This window comes from Stegostoma tigrinum, chromosome 19 (genome assembly GCF_030684315.1).
Source record: "Stegostoma tigrinum isolate sSteTig4 chromosome 19, sSteTig4.hap1, whole genome shotgun sequence".
Lineage (NCBI taxonomy): Eukaryota > Metazoa > Chordata > Chondrichthyes > Orectolobiformes > Stegostomatidae > Stegostoma > Stegostoma tigrinum.
Window position 1 is genome coordinate 45,045,792 of NC_081372.1, and position 15,745 is coordinate 45,061,536.

Sequence of the window (15,745 nt, forward strand, 5' to 3'; positions counted from 1 at the left end):
TGGAAGACTGAGAGTGCAATTTTTCCATTCTTAGTCAATACTCGGGTGGAGACATTTCAGCTGGCAACCAACACATCATCTCACTGTTAAGGTATTGCATGTCGATCAGTTCATTAGGGAACAATGGACAGAACACAGATGATTTTCTCAATCTGACTCACTAGTGTCCTGTGATCTTTAAGTCTTAGAGAGCATTACTTAAGGCCTACACCTTGGGGAATCTAGAAGCGTGAAGGTGGGTTCAGGGAGATTGAAACCAACAACATAAGGTGTAACAGCAGAAGTAGGCCATTCAGCCCATTGACTGCTCCACCATTCAATGATATGATTGCTGATTTGATAATCCTCAGCTCTACTATCCTACCTATACCAAGAACCCTCGATCCCTTGACTGATTAAAAATCTGTCCTTGAATAGAGGTTGGGTTTTTGTGGTAAAGAATTTCACAGATTGACTATCTTCTGATAGAAGTAATTTCTCCTCATCTGTCATAAAATGTTGACCTCTTATTTTGAAACTATATCCTTTGTTTCTAGTCTCCAACACAAGAGGAAATAATCTGTCTGCAACTACCATGTCAAGCCCCTAAACAATCTTATGTCTGTCAATAAGGTCACCTCTGAGTCTTGAAATGTCATTAAGTACAGGCACAAATGACTCAACACTCCTCACAATATAATCCCTTCACAGTCAGGGTCAACCTAGTGAGATTTCTCTGAACTGCCTCCAAATTCAGGATAGCTTTCCTTAGATAAAGGCTCAAAACTGTTCACAGTACTCCAGATGTGGCCTAGCTAATGTCTTGTATTATTTTAGCAAGACTTCCCCATGTTAAACTCCATTTTATTTGAAATAAAGGATAATGTTCCATTATCCTCCTTTATTCTGGAACTTGTATCTTGGCTTTTTATGATTTATGCACAAAGACTTCGAAATCTCTCTGGGCATCAAAGCTTCCTACAGTCTTTTTCCTTAAATAATAATCAGCTCCTCTCTCCTTCCTGCTAAAGGTGGGATGCTCTGAGGTTCAGTGTGGACTTGTTGGGCCAAAGGGCCTGTTTCCATACTGTATGGATTCTATGAAGCTAAAGTGTTTAACCTTATGATTTCCAGTAGAATATTCCACCCCAGTTTTCGACCACTTGCTAAAGTACCTATATCCTTCTGCAGACTGTTTTCTTCACTGTTTGCCATCCCACCTATTTTTGTGTCATTTGTAACTTGGCCATTGTGTATTCACATTCCTCAAAACTCATTAATGTACAATACAAATACCTTGTGGCCCCAGCACTGATCTCTCTGGCACTACACTAGTTACAGGTAGCCATCCTGAAAAAGGCTCCCTCATCACAACTCTACTCTACTCATGCTAACATAATACCCAAACACCATGGTCATATCTTACTAAGAAGTTTAACATGACGTACCTTATCAAATGTCTCCTGAAATTCCAAATACATTACATCTATTGCTTCCGCTTTATCATCCTGCTTGCTATTTCCTCAAAGAATTCTCGTAAATTAGTCAGGCATGAGTTACCCTCATGAAACAGCACTAACACTGACTGTTATATTATGTATTTCTAAATGCTCTGCTTTTTTAAAATAATGTAACATTATGCCAAAATACACATTAAGCTAACTTGCTATAGTTACCCATATTGTGTGTCTCCTTTTTTTCCAAATAAATATATTACATTGGAACTTTTCCAATTCTTTGGCACATTTCCAGATATAGGGATTCTTGGAAGATTACTACCAGGGCATCCATTCTCTCTGTAGCTACTTTGTTTAATATCCTAGGATATATTCATCATGTCTTGATTGGCCTTTGACCCCATTAGCTCCCCTAGTTCTATTTCTTTACTGATAGATATTGTCTTTATTTCTTCTCCCATTATTGTCCCTTGATTATTTAGTATATTTGGAATGTGGTTAGTACTCTGTTGCAAAGACTGATGCAAATTATTTATTCAACTCCTTTGCTGAGGATGACTTTCAGGGGCCACCACTTGCACTTCATTTGTGTCTCTAATTGCCCTCAGGTTTGATCAATTGGAGGCCTCCATCCAACTTGCCAGCAGGTTTCCAATAAGCTTCCCACCTGCCAGGATGATAGATTAACAAGAAGGTGATCAGTTGATGCCTTCCTGTGGCCACTAATTGACCACTTAATAGCCTTAAATTGGTGACATGACAAACATTTTCCCAGAGAATCCTTTTGCTCAGGGCTTCTTTGTTGGGTTGGCAAGGAGGTGAGTATTGCTACAGAAACAAGGGAGGGGAGGGGAATATGTGTCTGGTGGTGGCATCTTGCTGGAGGTGGTGGAAATGGCATCTGATGATCTTCTGGATGTGGATGCTGCTGGGATGGTAGGTGAGGATAAGGGGAACCCTATCGCTATTGCGGGAGGGAAGAGAAGGGGTGAGGGTGGAAGTGCGGGAGATGGGTCAGACCCGGTTGAGGGCCCTGTTGGTAATGGAGCTGGGGAATCCTTGGTTGAGGAAGAAGGTGGATATTCCGGAGGCTCCCTTGTCAAAGTTGGCCTTATCTGAACATATATGACAGAGCTCTCTGGAGGAAGAGAGGCGACCTGATCGAGGTGTACAAGGTAATGAGAGGCATGGATAGAGTTGATAACCAGAGACTTTTCCCCAGGGCAGGATTGACTGCCACAAGGGGTCATAGTTTTAAGGTGTTAGGAGGAAGGTATAGAAGAGACATCAGAGGGAGGTTCTTCACCCAGAGAGTCGTGAGCGCATGGAATAGTTTACCAGTGGTAGTCGTGGAAGCGGAGTCATTAGTGACATTTAAGCGACTGCTGGACATGCACATGGACAGCAGTGAATTGAGGGGAATGTAGGTTAGGTTATTTTACATTTGGATTAGGATTATTCCATGGCACAACATCGTGGGCCGAAGGGCCTGTACTGTGCTGTACTTTTCTATATCTATCTAATCCTCATCCAATTGTTTTCCTTAACCTCCACCTCTCATGCCACCACCAGGGAGGGAACCCTCCTACCCTGTCTGTTTTAATGGGCATAGGAAAGAAGAGGGAACATGGATCTGACAGATGAGAGCTACTTCTATGCTTATTGAGGTTGTCACACTGAGCTTGTGTGAGACAATTCAATAGAGAGAAAAGATGATGAGGAAATTATGAAGGGTAGGATGACAGAAGAGTGATGTTTGTAGTTTCCATCCTTTCCATGACACTGACTGCATATTGAATCTTTTTCATTAATGTGAGCAATGAGGAATGAGCTCCTTACAATGTCTTGTACCTTCCCTGCTGTTGTCCCCTTGAAGAAAAACACAAGTGGCTTAGTACTCACCCTGCTAAAAGCTTCTGTGGTAAGGCAGCTCAGTATAGGATGCTGACTGAGAAGATGAATGGCAATTGTGTGGATAGTAGCAGATTTTTAAAATGAAAGTAAAAGGGGATGCAGAAAGGTATGGTGTTGTGGTTGTAATGGTGATTTTGGAAGATGGATAGGGAAAGTTTGTTCATAGTGGGACTATGCAGAGATTAAGAAAGAAATAAAAAGGAGAACTTAACTAAACAGCTACAGTGAGGTCATTCATTATTTTCCTTGCATGGTTACCAGACATTAGAAACAATGCTCTCACAATTTCTGCATTCTGCCATCTTCACATTCAAGTGATTTTCAGTGGTAAAAGGAAGTCCTGCCTTCTGCTCATTTACTCTGTGAAAACCTTTTTTACACTGTCCAAGAACTCTACCCAACGGCTTCAGCTACAGCCAACCTGTCAGTAGAATATCTGCAATTTTAGTATCCAATGGCTTTTAAAAAAACAAGAAGGCTTCTTTTAAATGATGACAATCTCTGCCATTTCCTGTCTTGCTGATCAACAAGCTGCCTTTTGCTGGTCTTAATTTAATAGCATTGGCAGCACGTTTGGAATATCATGTGGAGATCGTGGCTTGAAATTCTGTCAACCTTCACTCAACTATAGTGCTATCACTTCTGAGTTGGAAGTCCCATGCCTTGCATGTGAGCACAAAATTCAGGCTGACACTCTCAGTATGGTACAGAGGACTGCTGCACCTTTAGCCCGCCTGTGTTTGGAATGAAATGTTACACTGAGCCTCTGTCTACTCTACATTATTTGGACATAAAAAGTGACATGATGCCATCAAGATGAGCAGGATCATTTCTCCCCTCCATCAGGTTCAATATTTATCCCTCAATGATTGCTAACAGCATCATTTGTGAATCTTGACATGCAAAAATTGGCTACAACTCTTCCTACATTATGTGAGTCACCACACTTCAGAATTGTTTCATTGGCTGCAAAACATTTTGAGACTTCCTCAGATCATGAGTATTCTATAAATGCAAGACTTTATATAATGAGTTAGCGTGTTGTTTTCTCCTGTGATTTTATAAATCAAATCTAAAATTTCCCAGCATCCTTTAGAATTGTGTGTATATTGAGTTAGCATAGTAATATGTTAACTTAATGTTAGTTTCAAAAGCATTTATCAGTGATTTATTTATAGGCCTCACATGGATCATGAGATTTTGAACACACACTAAAGTCTATGAGCACTCAATTCACTGCTAAGTTGTCACAGTCATCTATTATCGTGTTATTGAGAAGTTTCCACTAAAGTCATCTTTGTGTGTTATTGGAATTTATCAATGTTTGGCTTGGGTAGATTAGAGTGAAGTTTAATGTGTAGCTGGCTGATCAGGAAGCCATGACTGTGATTGAAAAATCCAAAAATATGACCAATCAAGAGGTGGGAAAATTACTTTTCTGTTAAGTTATAGGGTTTGGCACTTAATAAGGATTGCAGCTGACCAGGAAACATAAATTCAAGCTGAAGCTAACATGTTATTTTCACTTGATTTAAATCAAACAGTATGTTCAAGAAAAGTATTGACATATCCAATGAAAATGAAATAACGATATTTGTAATGCCCAGGTGAAGTATACTTCTGACTGAAGATTGGGCCTTGCAGCACAGAATATTCAAACATCTGTCATTTCCGTTGCGGACTTATAGGTGCATGTGAAAATTAAACATGAACTTTTCACTCCATTTCCAGTGGCACCATTGTACCATTCTACCGTTTCACTAAAGATATATTCAGAAAAAGATGAATTATTCCAAAATTTTCTGATGTATCATCTCTAAATGAAGTGTGATATAAATAGAATGCATGACAGTGTGATTTATAACAGCTATTGGGCTAGAGATGAAGATCTCATAATCCTGATGAGCAGTGGGATCTGATAGCATTCAATCGTATAATTTATATTAGCTATTGTTTCTACAATATATCCATTCTCTTTAACCAGAAGTTCCCAAGAAAGATTTTGCTGAACCCTTCCCCACACCACCCTTTTATGATGAATAACACTATTTTTTCATACATAATGTTGTTTTAAATATGACTGGTAATCTCAGTCATTTTGTCACATTAACCTTTTGAATGCTGTTGTACTTTATTTTGAATATGAATACAAAATGCAATCCTCTCATTAGGTCTCAATGGCAGCAAACTGCATTGTCCTTCTCTAGCTTACTAGGACGTGACACAAAACCCATTTTCAGCAGGGTGATACCGTTAAGCGGGAAATAGATCTGAAGAATTTTCCAGCTATTAAATCTGCCATCCTCTTAGCACCCCTTGATAACCTTCACTATGATCCACCCCCTTAGAAACCTTTGTATCCACAGAAGCGTCACCTCAACCGTTTAATGTGTATATGTCCAGCTTATTCCTAGAAGCAGCATTGAATGGGTGGAAGGGGTCTAGTAGCACAGTGGTAGTGTCCCTACCTCTGAGTAAGACGATCTCAATTCTTGTCCCATCTGTCCCAGAGATTGTTCAAAAAAGTAGAGTAGCTGGAATGTCGTTTATAATGTGTGCTGTATGTCATTGCTTTTTGTTCTTCCTGATGATATTTTCCTTTTGCCATTAGTAGAATTTCCTAAGGCAAATATTGGATTACAAATTGAATCAATCTTTTCTCTAGTAGATGTGCACCAAAACGTTTTAACTGTTCTTCAGTGCCTCCGGATTTTCATTCCCCTCTTTACCAGGAATAAAGGAAATGGGTTACTGTTAATGACCGATATTCAGAACTGTAAAATGTTTATCTTTCAGGTTACAGACCTCAGCAGTATAAAGAATGTGACAAGACTACCAAAGGGCACTAAGAGACATGCTGTACTCATCATATTCAGTGATGATACTTCAAAAACGTTTGCATGTGAGTCAGGTAGGTGCCATTCACGTCTCTGAACCAATGTGATCTACCTATGAAATATGTAAATACTTGAGTATTTTATAATTTCTTCTCAACTTTACCTTTCTCTTCAAAGAGAAGAAGAATAAAACTTTAAATATAATACAAAAATAAAGTAAGATGCACTGCACCAGGATTGCTTGACGTGATACAATGTATATCTGCCATTCTGCACTTCCACCCCCAACTTCAGTAGCCACTCGGGAGTGCACCACTTAATTCCCTGAAAGTACTGTTATGTAACAAAACATCAAACGATAGCTACAAGACGGAACCTTGTTGACAATCAGCCAGTTTCACCATCCTATTGATAGGCAAACTTTGGGCGAGGCTGAATAGGCTGGGTTTATTTTCTGTGGTGCATCGGAGGCTGAGGGGTGACCTTACAGAGGTTTATAAAATCCTGAGGGAATGGATAGGGTGAATAGCCAAGCTCTTTTCCCCAGTGTAAAGGGCATAGTTTAAGGTGAGGGGGGAAAAATTTAAAAGGGACCTAAGAGGCAACCTTTTTACGCAGAGGGTGGTGCATGTATGAAATGAACTGCCAGAGGAAGTAATGGAGGCCGATACAAGTACAACACTTAAATGGCATCCGAACGGGTATATGCATAGGAAGGGTTTTGAGGGCCAAATGCTGGTAAATGGCATAATATTGACTTAGGATATCTGGTTGGCATGGACAAGTTGGAATGAGGGGTCAGTTTCTGTGCTGTATGTCTCTACGACTTGATGACTCTAGTACTGGCATACAGAGAATGTAAACATTTTATGCAATTAGCATTTGAGAAGCAGGTAATACAAAAAAAAACAGCTTTTTTTGGCATCATCATTCAACAGTTGTTGTGGTAGGGCTTTTGATAGGAATTGAAACTTTGAGGTGAGACATTTAACTAGGGGTGGTAAGCTAACATTGTAGGATAAGGAATCAATACCTGGTTGTCTAATACTTTAAAAGAAAAAGAAATTAAATCGGTATATAAAATAGACATTGAATCTCTGAAAAAGCAAAGGATGGGAGGACACCGAATCATCAATCCTTCCTCACAGAACATGTAAGCATACCCCATCCAAAAATCAAATAATAGCTCTAGTTCTGTGCTAATCCCCAGGATAAAGTAATTCTCTCCAGGCTATTGTTCATTACTATTCTCTTCTAGCCTGTTCTCAACTGTTTGATTGAAACATGTACCAACAGAAGTCTATGCCTGTTCCAGTATAAGTCGGAACTGAAACTATATAGATTATGAGAAAATAGGAACTGCCGATGCTGGAGCATCTGAGATAACAAAGTGTAGAGCTGGATGAACACAGAAGGCCCAGCAGCATCAAAGGAGCAGAAAGGCTGATGTTTCGGGCCTAGACCCTTCTTTAAAACCTCAGTGGAGCTCTCTCCCACTACAATCTCTCGTAATCTCTGACATTTCTGAAGAAGGGTCTAGGCCTGAAACGTCAGCCTTCCTGCTCCTCTGATGCTGCTTGGCCAGCTGTGTGCATCCAGCTCTACAGCTTGTTATCTCTATATAGATTATGGTTAGATTGCATTTTGAATGCTAACATTAAGTTCAGGTCACCGAGACACGCGGAAACATCCAAGAGTTGGAAACAGCACCAATAGACATTTAATGTCATCATGTGACTGAATTATGAGTAAAATTGAAAAAAAACCACCTTTAACGTATTTTTTTTAGAGCAATTGAATAAGTAAAGACATTTCAGAAGTATTTTAAATGCTCCATCTGGAACAGAAATCTGTCAAGCTGGTGCACTATTTTAAATTATAATACGGACATAGATAAAAATTGGTTGAATTTGCAGACTGTTGAGTTGTAGAAGGACTTTTCTGCATAAGGGCAGATAAATATGTGGAATTAATTTCCAAGTAAAATGTGGTGAAAGAGTTTTGCTTGCTGTTGTACTGAACAATACACATCGGTGAGATCTTACATTAGATTTTTAGACTGGCGACCTTTTCTTCAGTCAGAGTGCGGGTAGATGCATTATCTTGAAGTTCAAGCCAATACGGCTATCTGCACATGAGACACTGGTCTGGCGTACCTCAGGATATGAGTTTCTGCATAAGTACCATCTTTGTGGTTGCTTTCCCCTTATCACTAAGTAAGGCTTTTCAACTCCTTATGTACTATACCACTCTTATTTAAACTATAAATAGTATGTTCATAAATACAGCTCGCTGGTGCAGTGTCTAAGACCTCTCTTTTCATGATTATTCCCAAATGAATTCAGAGTCAGGTGATGAATTATAGCCTCATGATTTACCTGAATCTTAATATACCACGTTGGGGATTTCTACTTGGGAGAGAAAATAGCTGGCAGGCTTTTGTTACTTTGACACTGCTACATAATTATGTGAGTGGAAGTTTGACCAGGATTCAAAAGGTTCAGCTTGAGTACTATCCACTGCCCAATAGCCTGTAGTTTGTTGGCTCGGAGATTTCAAAAAGAAAGGGCCCTAGGGCAAAATATTAGTGGTGCAAATACCTAAAGGTGAACGCAATACTTTCTCAGAAGAATATGTTAAAGCACCCAGAGGCTAAGAGAGCTAAAAAGGTTGTGATTAGTATTCATTGATTAAATAATCATTTGATTTTCAAGTGTGGCTCATTATACTGTCTCACAGCAGAATGGTGCTTTCACTGTAACTGTGGTGGAGTTAGAGAATAACAACTTTTTTAAAATTTAAATAACATTGAAGCATTAAAACTTCCTAAGATGCTTCAGGGAAACATTACCAACAAAATTTGACAACATTCATGCAAAGTGATATCAAAAAATAACCAAAGCTTTCTCCGAAAACTAACTATTAAGACGTGGTTTAAAGGACAGGGAAGTAGAGAGATTTATGGAGAGAATTCCATAGCTTAACTTCTAGGCATTTGAAGTTACATTCTCCAGAATTGGAGGAGCACAATGATCTCAAAGGATTTTGTGGCTGGAGCAAGTTACAGCGATGGAAGTGGGTGACACCAAGGATGGTTTGGAAAACAAAGATAATTTTGAAATCAAGGTGTTGAAGCACAAAGCTGGTGTAGGTTGGCCAGCAGAGATTTGGATGTATTGAGGTTTGTCAAGTTAACAAATGGGAGACCAGCCAGAAGAGAATCGGAATGGTCTGAGATCACCTTCATAATTCATGTGTGTGGGAACAAGGTCAGAGTTTGATTGCCTGAATAAGTCTGTTGGACTTACAGTGATAATAGTTTGAGATCGAAGAATTCATGGTGATAACTCACTTGATGCCAATTCATTCATACTATGTTGACAGCAGGTATTAGAGCATACGCAGATTCTGAGTAACAAGAATCTCACTATCAGATAGAAAATAAACTCTACTTCATTTTAAAATAGCATAACTGCTCACATGTTTGGTGAATGAAATGGTCGAGAATAAAAGCAGCATTAAGATACATCCCTGAAAAGTAATGTTTTATAAGTCACTAATTTCTTTGCATCTAAGCTTAACTTGGGGGTAAAGACAGATTCTGATTTCCTTTTATCATTAAGGAATGTAAAGTAATAAAAACTAATTTAGACACATTATTCAGGTTTAAACTGCTCAATAATCATTGAGCTGACATCAATCAAGCACCTATGAATCCAGTCACTAATCACATAATTAGTCTGAAGGAAAATATTCACATTCGCATTTAATGTTAAAGGCCATCATAAACATTCAATTTCAATTTTAGGTTATTGTAATTCAAAGGCCATTGGAGACTGTAGCCTTTTGAAACTTGGATGAACATTTGTTCTTTGCTGGACCTTAGATCCAAACATTCAAAAATTGAAGCTTGAAGTCATTAGTTCAATTGGTGTGGTTTTCCAGGACTGTGAAGTAAGATTCAGCTCTTGCTGATAAAGCATTAATTCTGCGTGTTATTTTATAGAGCTTGAGGCTGAGGAATGGTGCAAGCTCCTGCGCATGGAGTGTCTGGGCAGCCGACTCAATGACATCACCCTCGGAGAACCTGATTTGTTGACAGCTGGTGTTCAGAGAGAGCAAACGGGTATGTATCACTTAGTATTCGTATGAGCTGTAATAAACATTTGCTGCTCAAAAGCAAATCATTTAATGGAAATGACAAAAAGAAGTAAGTAGATGTAGGCTATATGAGCAGGATTGGAGGACGACATTGTGTTGTAGCACTGGAGTGATCCTGCTGATGCTTGACATAATGCAGGATTCATTGATCTGTCATTACTGTGGAGAAAAGACTGCCAAATAGTACAGTCATGGTTGAGAAGTGAGGCTTGACAGAGCTAAGGGGATCATAGATGGCATTAGCTTAGTGATGGATTTTTAGTGTCAATTGGAAGTGAAAAAATATTATTGCTCATTGGTAGCACTGAGTGAGTATGAATCCCATATCTGGAAGAATGACTTTAACTTTACAAGAAAAATTCTGTAAAAGTTAAAATCAGTGTTTCATTATTGGTTTATAGGGTCCAAGATTAATGTTCTCTCCTGGGGCAGATTTTGTGACTGGGTATATTTACTTGGGGCAAATGAGTGGCTGGAGAACTGTGGAAGGGCTTCCCAAACCACCACCACCACTTGAGGCCATTGAATAAGCCTGGCATTGAGAAGGCAGTCTGTCTGAAAGCCAGCCCTGTGTTTTTGCTGCTGACCCGTACCTCCACAAGCCCTAACCCCGACCCATCTTTGACCACCACTCAGCTATTGCATAGGCCCATAATGCTCTTAGGCTTTGATTTGGGGTAGTACTGCAGTCACTGAACACCCTCCAGTGATGCTGTTGAACAATGGAGAATGGCTGGCATCTGATACACAGAAAGCTTTTGGTGATCCGATCTGATGCTCATCCGTCCCCCGGGGATCCTTAATCTCAGTAAAGGTCCATCAACACTCTGTAAATGTCTGTTTAGCACTTGATATGCATGAAAAGAGGTGACTCTGGGTTCTCATGGGCTGTCCAGCCATTGGAGCAGGTAATTGCAACTCTGTTAAAAATTCGATCCTAGGATTATAACTCAGTTTCTGTCTGTTCGTCTTTGTGGATACGTTTTCTCCTCCTTTCTCTTTTTTGCGAAGATGTTTGCAAGTATCAACAAATTGCATGTTGGGGAGCGGGGGTGGGGGCGGGGTAACCCTGCTAAGTGGATGGTTGTTAGACAGCAGAGTAATGATCCTTGTGAAGGTGTTCAGTTGGCTGTCAAATGTGAGTTAAACTAGAACCAGTGAAATTTGTCCAAATTTTCAGATGACACCAAATAGTAACTAATGAATGTCAAGATTCAAAAGGATCTTGACATGTTCGATTCATGACTGGAGAGACGACAGGCTTTGATATATAGAGAAATGTAAGATAATATTTTAGGGTTACATAGAGAAATGTAAGGTAACAATTTCAGGGTAGAAGGACAATTAATATTGATATTCACACTCAATTCTCATATCTGCTGTTCCCCAAAGAATCCACAAAATATTGAATATAGTCAATAATTAATCATCTACAGGGAATTCTAAAGATGCAAAACCTTCTGCTAAATAGCCATGCACTTGTGACATTGGACCAAGGGAGACTTTGAGGAATTTAAACAAACATGTTGCCATTGTATAAGGCGTTATTTTTAGGATTTAAATTAGAGATGTAATTTTGAAACAGAAGCTCCCACCAGAGAGATTACATCTGGTGTACTGTCTCCTTATGTTAAAAGGCAATTTGATTATTGGAGGGTTATGGATAAGTGATGCATGAAGAAGGATTGATGATCCTTTATCCTTCCCACACTTTGCTTTTTCAGAAAGGTTCAATGTCTATTTAATGCCATCTCCTAATCTGGATGTACATGGAGAATGCACATTACAGATAACATATGAGAATATCTGTCTTTGGGACATCCACAATCCCAGGCTAAAGCTGGTTTCATGGCCTCTCAGTGCACTCAGACGATATGGGCGGGATCCTACTTGGTTCACATTCGAAGCTGGGAGGTAAGAAGCCTTTGTTTTTATTTTTTCAGCTTGTTCTTACAAATGAAGATTATTCTTTAACTTGAAATTTGTTAGTTATTGTTGAGGATAAAATGTTAGCTTGGTCTCCTCAGTAAATAGGTATTTCACATACTCTGTTATGATGTATGCTCAGCTCATTGAAATGGGCTGAAAATGATGAAATAGGATAAAATATTTTGTATCATATCAATTTGAGTATTCTGATAAGCTAAAATATTCACCTCTGAATACTGGGCTGACCACAGTTTCTCCTTTGCAAAATACTCATTAATAAACAAAATACTGTTGTTCTCATTTAAAATTCATCTGACATTCTGGCATAATACTGATCAGTCCTTTGTTATTATATATCCATTTCCTGAAGTTTGTATCACTTTTTAATTGTTGATAGCAGAAAGTGAGTGATAACAGTAGCTCATCTAGCCTGCTCGTTTTCCCGCTCAATTCCCATATCTCCTGATTCCTAAATAATCCATAACATATTAAATATAGTTAACAAATACAAAGAATTTCAAAGCTGCAAAATCTTTTGAGTGGAGACATTTTCTCTTATTCTAGTCCTAAGAGTCTATTTGCCTTATTCTAATAAATAACTTAAAAATGTTGTTTAATTTTGCCAGTTGGTAGCATTGTGTACATTAAATATTAGCCTTTGCCCTGTAATGTCATCACTGCAAGCCCCGTGTGCAATCTTACAGCTTTATTTTCATTCCTACATGCACAATGCTCTTGGTCTTTTTGAGCTAATATGGCACATTGACAGAAATATAATTCTAGATAGACATGGAACTAGGACAAAGTACAAAGCTTGTGAACTACCAAATCTCAGACTAAGAGAGCCAGTTTGGATCCTTTGATTTTTTTTTTTCTTGAGGTTGGTTGTGGAAGGAATTGAGTCCTCTGAATGTCCTCTCAAACCTGTTGAGCCAGAGGAGAATCAGCAGATAATTAGGTTCACCAGTTGGATAACCATCTGAATTGGTAGATGAACACAGTATCTCTGGCCTGTTTGTTTGAGTAGGTATTTACTTCCATGTTGTAGTATGTTATTTCTATGTGGCAATTAATATGCATGTGTTTTGTCTTACCGTACCATTTTCTGTATGAATGAGGTAGGACCATGTATATGGTGACTATTTATAAATTGTCCATAATAATCATTATCCTGAGTCTAATCTGTGTTTTGGCTCAGATTTGGTAATCTGGTTGCTTTGTATAATTTGCCACGTCTCGCTAGAATGATAAGCATTCTCTTTCTCATTCACTTGATCTCAAATTGTCATCTTGTCCACACTGCATGAGTGTGAGTGGGGTCATAGAGTATTCAGTTCTGAGTCTTCCTCCAATTTGGAGCTCCTTAGTCCTGAATCATTTTGGAGTGGAGTTGAACAATAATTCTCAGTGCAAATTGGACATCATTGTTCCTCTTCAGCAACAGTTTAATTGTACATACTCCTCTTTCAGCTTCACAACTTACTTGAAGGTATCTTGGTGAACTGGCAGTAAGGACAAACCCGTGTGATGTGAAACTATTGGTAAACTGATGTCAAATAGTCTAATGCCTGGGATTCCATGTGTTACACATACTGAATTCTGCAATGTAATCCCTGTTTCAGAAGTGTGTTTCTGTCATTCCTTGCCATCTATACTGCAGGAGCAGTAGTCCCCCACCATCAAAAATATCTTTACCCTGTTCAGAGAAGTTCATCCCAAGAAGTTTGATAGATAGAAAGATGACATCAAGATTTCTCTTGGCTCCTGATGATGAATAGTACAAATAATAGAGCTTGTTATCACCATTTGCACTCATTTTGAGAGACTTAACCACTAAGTAGAATCCCCTGCTCTGGCTTAACACGATATGATGCCCAAATAACCTTGGTACAGTTATTGTAGTATGTCAGGTATTGGGACTCTCATGGTGGCCAATCTCAAATCATAGCTAAGTAAATCATCAGTTGCACAGTAACGTCCAATCCATTCACAGTATTGCCTGAGTAAAGGAACGTAGAGTATGCACACTGTCCATCCTCTACACAGCACACTCTGACCTGAGGACATTCCTCATCAGATTGTTGTGTATCACTTTCATTTAGTTGCTGAATTCTTACTGATAAGAGTGTTGGTTGTTGCTGATGTAAATGGTTCTCTACTCTTAACACAAACTACTTTGCTTTGTGCAAGGCGTCTGCTACGGTCTACAGGTTTCCTGGCACATATTCTGTAGTTGGATCAAACCTTATCTCTTTCAGTTTGAATCATTGTACTTTTTCTCCTTATAACTTAAGAGTGCCCTTCAGGCTTTTCAGTCTGTCTTTACTTGAATTGAAGATCTTGAACATAAGCAGCAAACTTTTCACAAGCCCAAGTGGAAGCAAATCCCACTTTCTCTATCACTGTATATCTCTGCTCAGGCTCTGGAGCTGAAAGGAAATTAAGTTCAGCTGCCCAGGCAGAGGAACAGCTGGTGGAATTTAATCATCATAACTGTGAAAGATTGCATTTTTGGAGGTGTAGTAAGGTAAGATATACACAATGAATGGTGGGTCTGGAGGGAGTGCTGAAGAACAACAGGACATTGGTGTACAAGTCCAACAACCCCTGAAAGTGTCAGCACAGGTGGATGGCGGTTAAGAAGGCATGTGAAATGCTTGCCTTCATTGGTTGGGACATAGGATATAGGAGCAAGGAAGCCTCATTTCAATGTTAAAACATTGCTTAGGCCACAGATGGATTACTGAGTGCGGTAACCAGAACTGCACAATCAGAAGGATTACACTGGAGGGGTGCAGATGTTGCCTGGGATGAAAAGACTCCATTATGAGCAGAGAAGGGACAGGTTGGGTTTGTTCTCCTTGGAGCAGAGGAGACTGAAGGCGCTTCTGAATGAGGTGTACAAAATTGAGAGGCATAGACAGAATAGCTTGTGAGAATCTTTTTCCTGTGGCAGACTTGCACAAGACCAGAGGGCATAAGGTTAAAGTGAAGAGTAAACAGATTAGAGGCGATCTGAGAACTTTTCACCAAGAGGGTGGGGACAGTGTGGAGAGGGTGGTAGAGGCAGGTACTTTTGCAAGACTGAAACAACATCTGAATGAGCCCTTAAATGCCAGAGCATTAGACCAAGTGCAGGTAAATGGGATGAGTGTAGTTTGGTGTTTGTTTGTTGGCATAGAAATGTCGAGCCAAAAGGCCCGTTTCTATGTTGTATGATTCTAAGTTCTATGCTTTTCATCCAGCTGTCTCTGAAAGACCACAGCTCCCAGTCCTGTAGGAGATGTGTTTGCAGTAATGTTATTTGGTGATTCTGGGTCATAGGAAGCTAAAATATCAAATAAGACCTGCAACTCTCTGATTTTCTCAAAAGACCTCAGTTGTACTTCCTCCCAGCGTCATGTCTTGTCGTGAAACTGACTTGGAGTGATTCATTGGCAGCTAGGTTGGTCAAAAATCTTCTGAATT

The 15,745-nt window shown here is 39.3% G+C and overlaps 1 protein-coding gene across 2 annotated transcripts in view; it reads left to right on the plus strand.

The window, feature by feature from the left end:
* Window positions 1-15,745, plus strand: part of LOC125461226 (docking protein 5-like) — a 521,375-nt gene that overhangs the window by 382,294 nt on the left and 123,336 nt on the right. For both annotated transcript variants that reach the window (XM_048549743.2, XM_059652830.1), the window contains 3 exons: window positions 6,147-6,261; window positions 10,194-10,313; window positions 12,073-12,262. In XM_048549743.2, coding sequence (XP_048405700.1) covers window positions 6,147-6,261; window positions 10,194-10,313; window positions 12,073-12,262 — 425 coding nt within the window. The remainder of the gene's footprint in view (window positions 1-6,146; window positions 6,262-10,193; window positions 10,314-12,072; window positions 12,263-15,745) is intronic.